This window comes from Brassica oleracea, chromosome C4, assembly GCF_000695525.1.
Source record: "Brassica oleracea var. oleracea cultivar TO1000 chromosome C4, BOL, whole genome shotgun sequence".
Lineage (NCBI taxonomy): Eukaryota > Viridiplantae > Streptophyta > Magnoliopsida > Brassicales > Brassicaceae > Brassica > Brassica oleracea.
Genome location: NC_027751.1, coordinates 25179572 through 25179887, shown reverse-complemented (window position 1 = coordinate 25179887; position 316 = coordinate 25179572). Strand labels below are relative to the sequence as shown.

At 46.2% G+C, this 316-nt stretch overlaps 1 protein-coding gene across 1 annotated transcript in view; it reads right to left on the bottom strand.

Moving 5' to 3' along the window:
* LOC106338484 overlaps positions 1 to 316 on the bottom strand; it is a 6807-nt gene that overhangs the window by 525 nt on the left and 5966 nt on the right. The window contains exon 7 of the mRNA XM_013777449.1: positions 31 to 298. Within this exon, the coding sequence (XP_013632903.1) occupies positions 31 to 298 (268 nt within the window). The remainder of the gene's footprint in view (positions 1 to 30; positions 299 to 316) is intronic.

Sequence of the window (316 nt, the reverse complement as noted above, 5' to 3'; positions counted from 1 at the left end):
TCTTGGGAGATCTCATGGGGCCTAGAGGACCATGGGGTCCAAGGAGGTGTTTTTCCCCAATATCAAAGCTAATAGCTCCTGGTCGCGTCAAGCTCTTGAGGTCCCAATTTGGGAGAAGCACTTCAACCTCCTTTGTAGACTTTAGGTAAGAGTAGACACAAGTTCCCTCGAACCTTCCACTGAAGTACTGAGCTTTCTTCAAGTAGCTTCCATCCATGAAAGCGGGACCAGTTGGATCATCTTCTAAGGGTATATCCTTGAACTTAATCAATGTAGTTATCAAGCCACCAATTCCAATCTGAGGTTCCGAGTCACT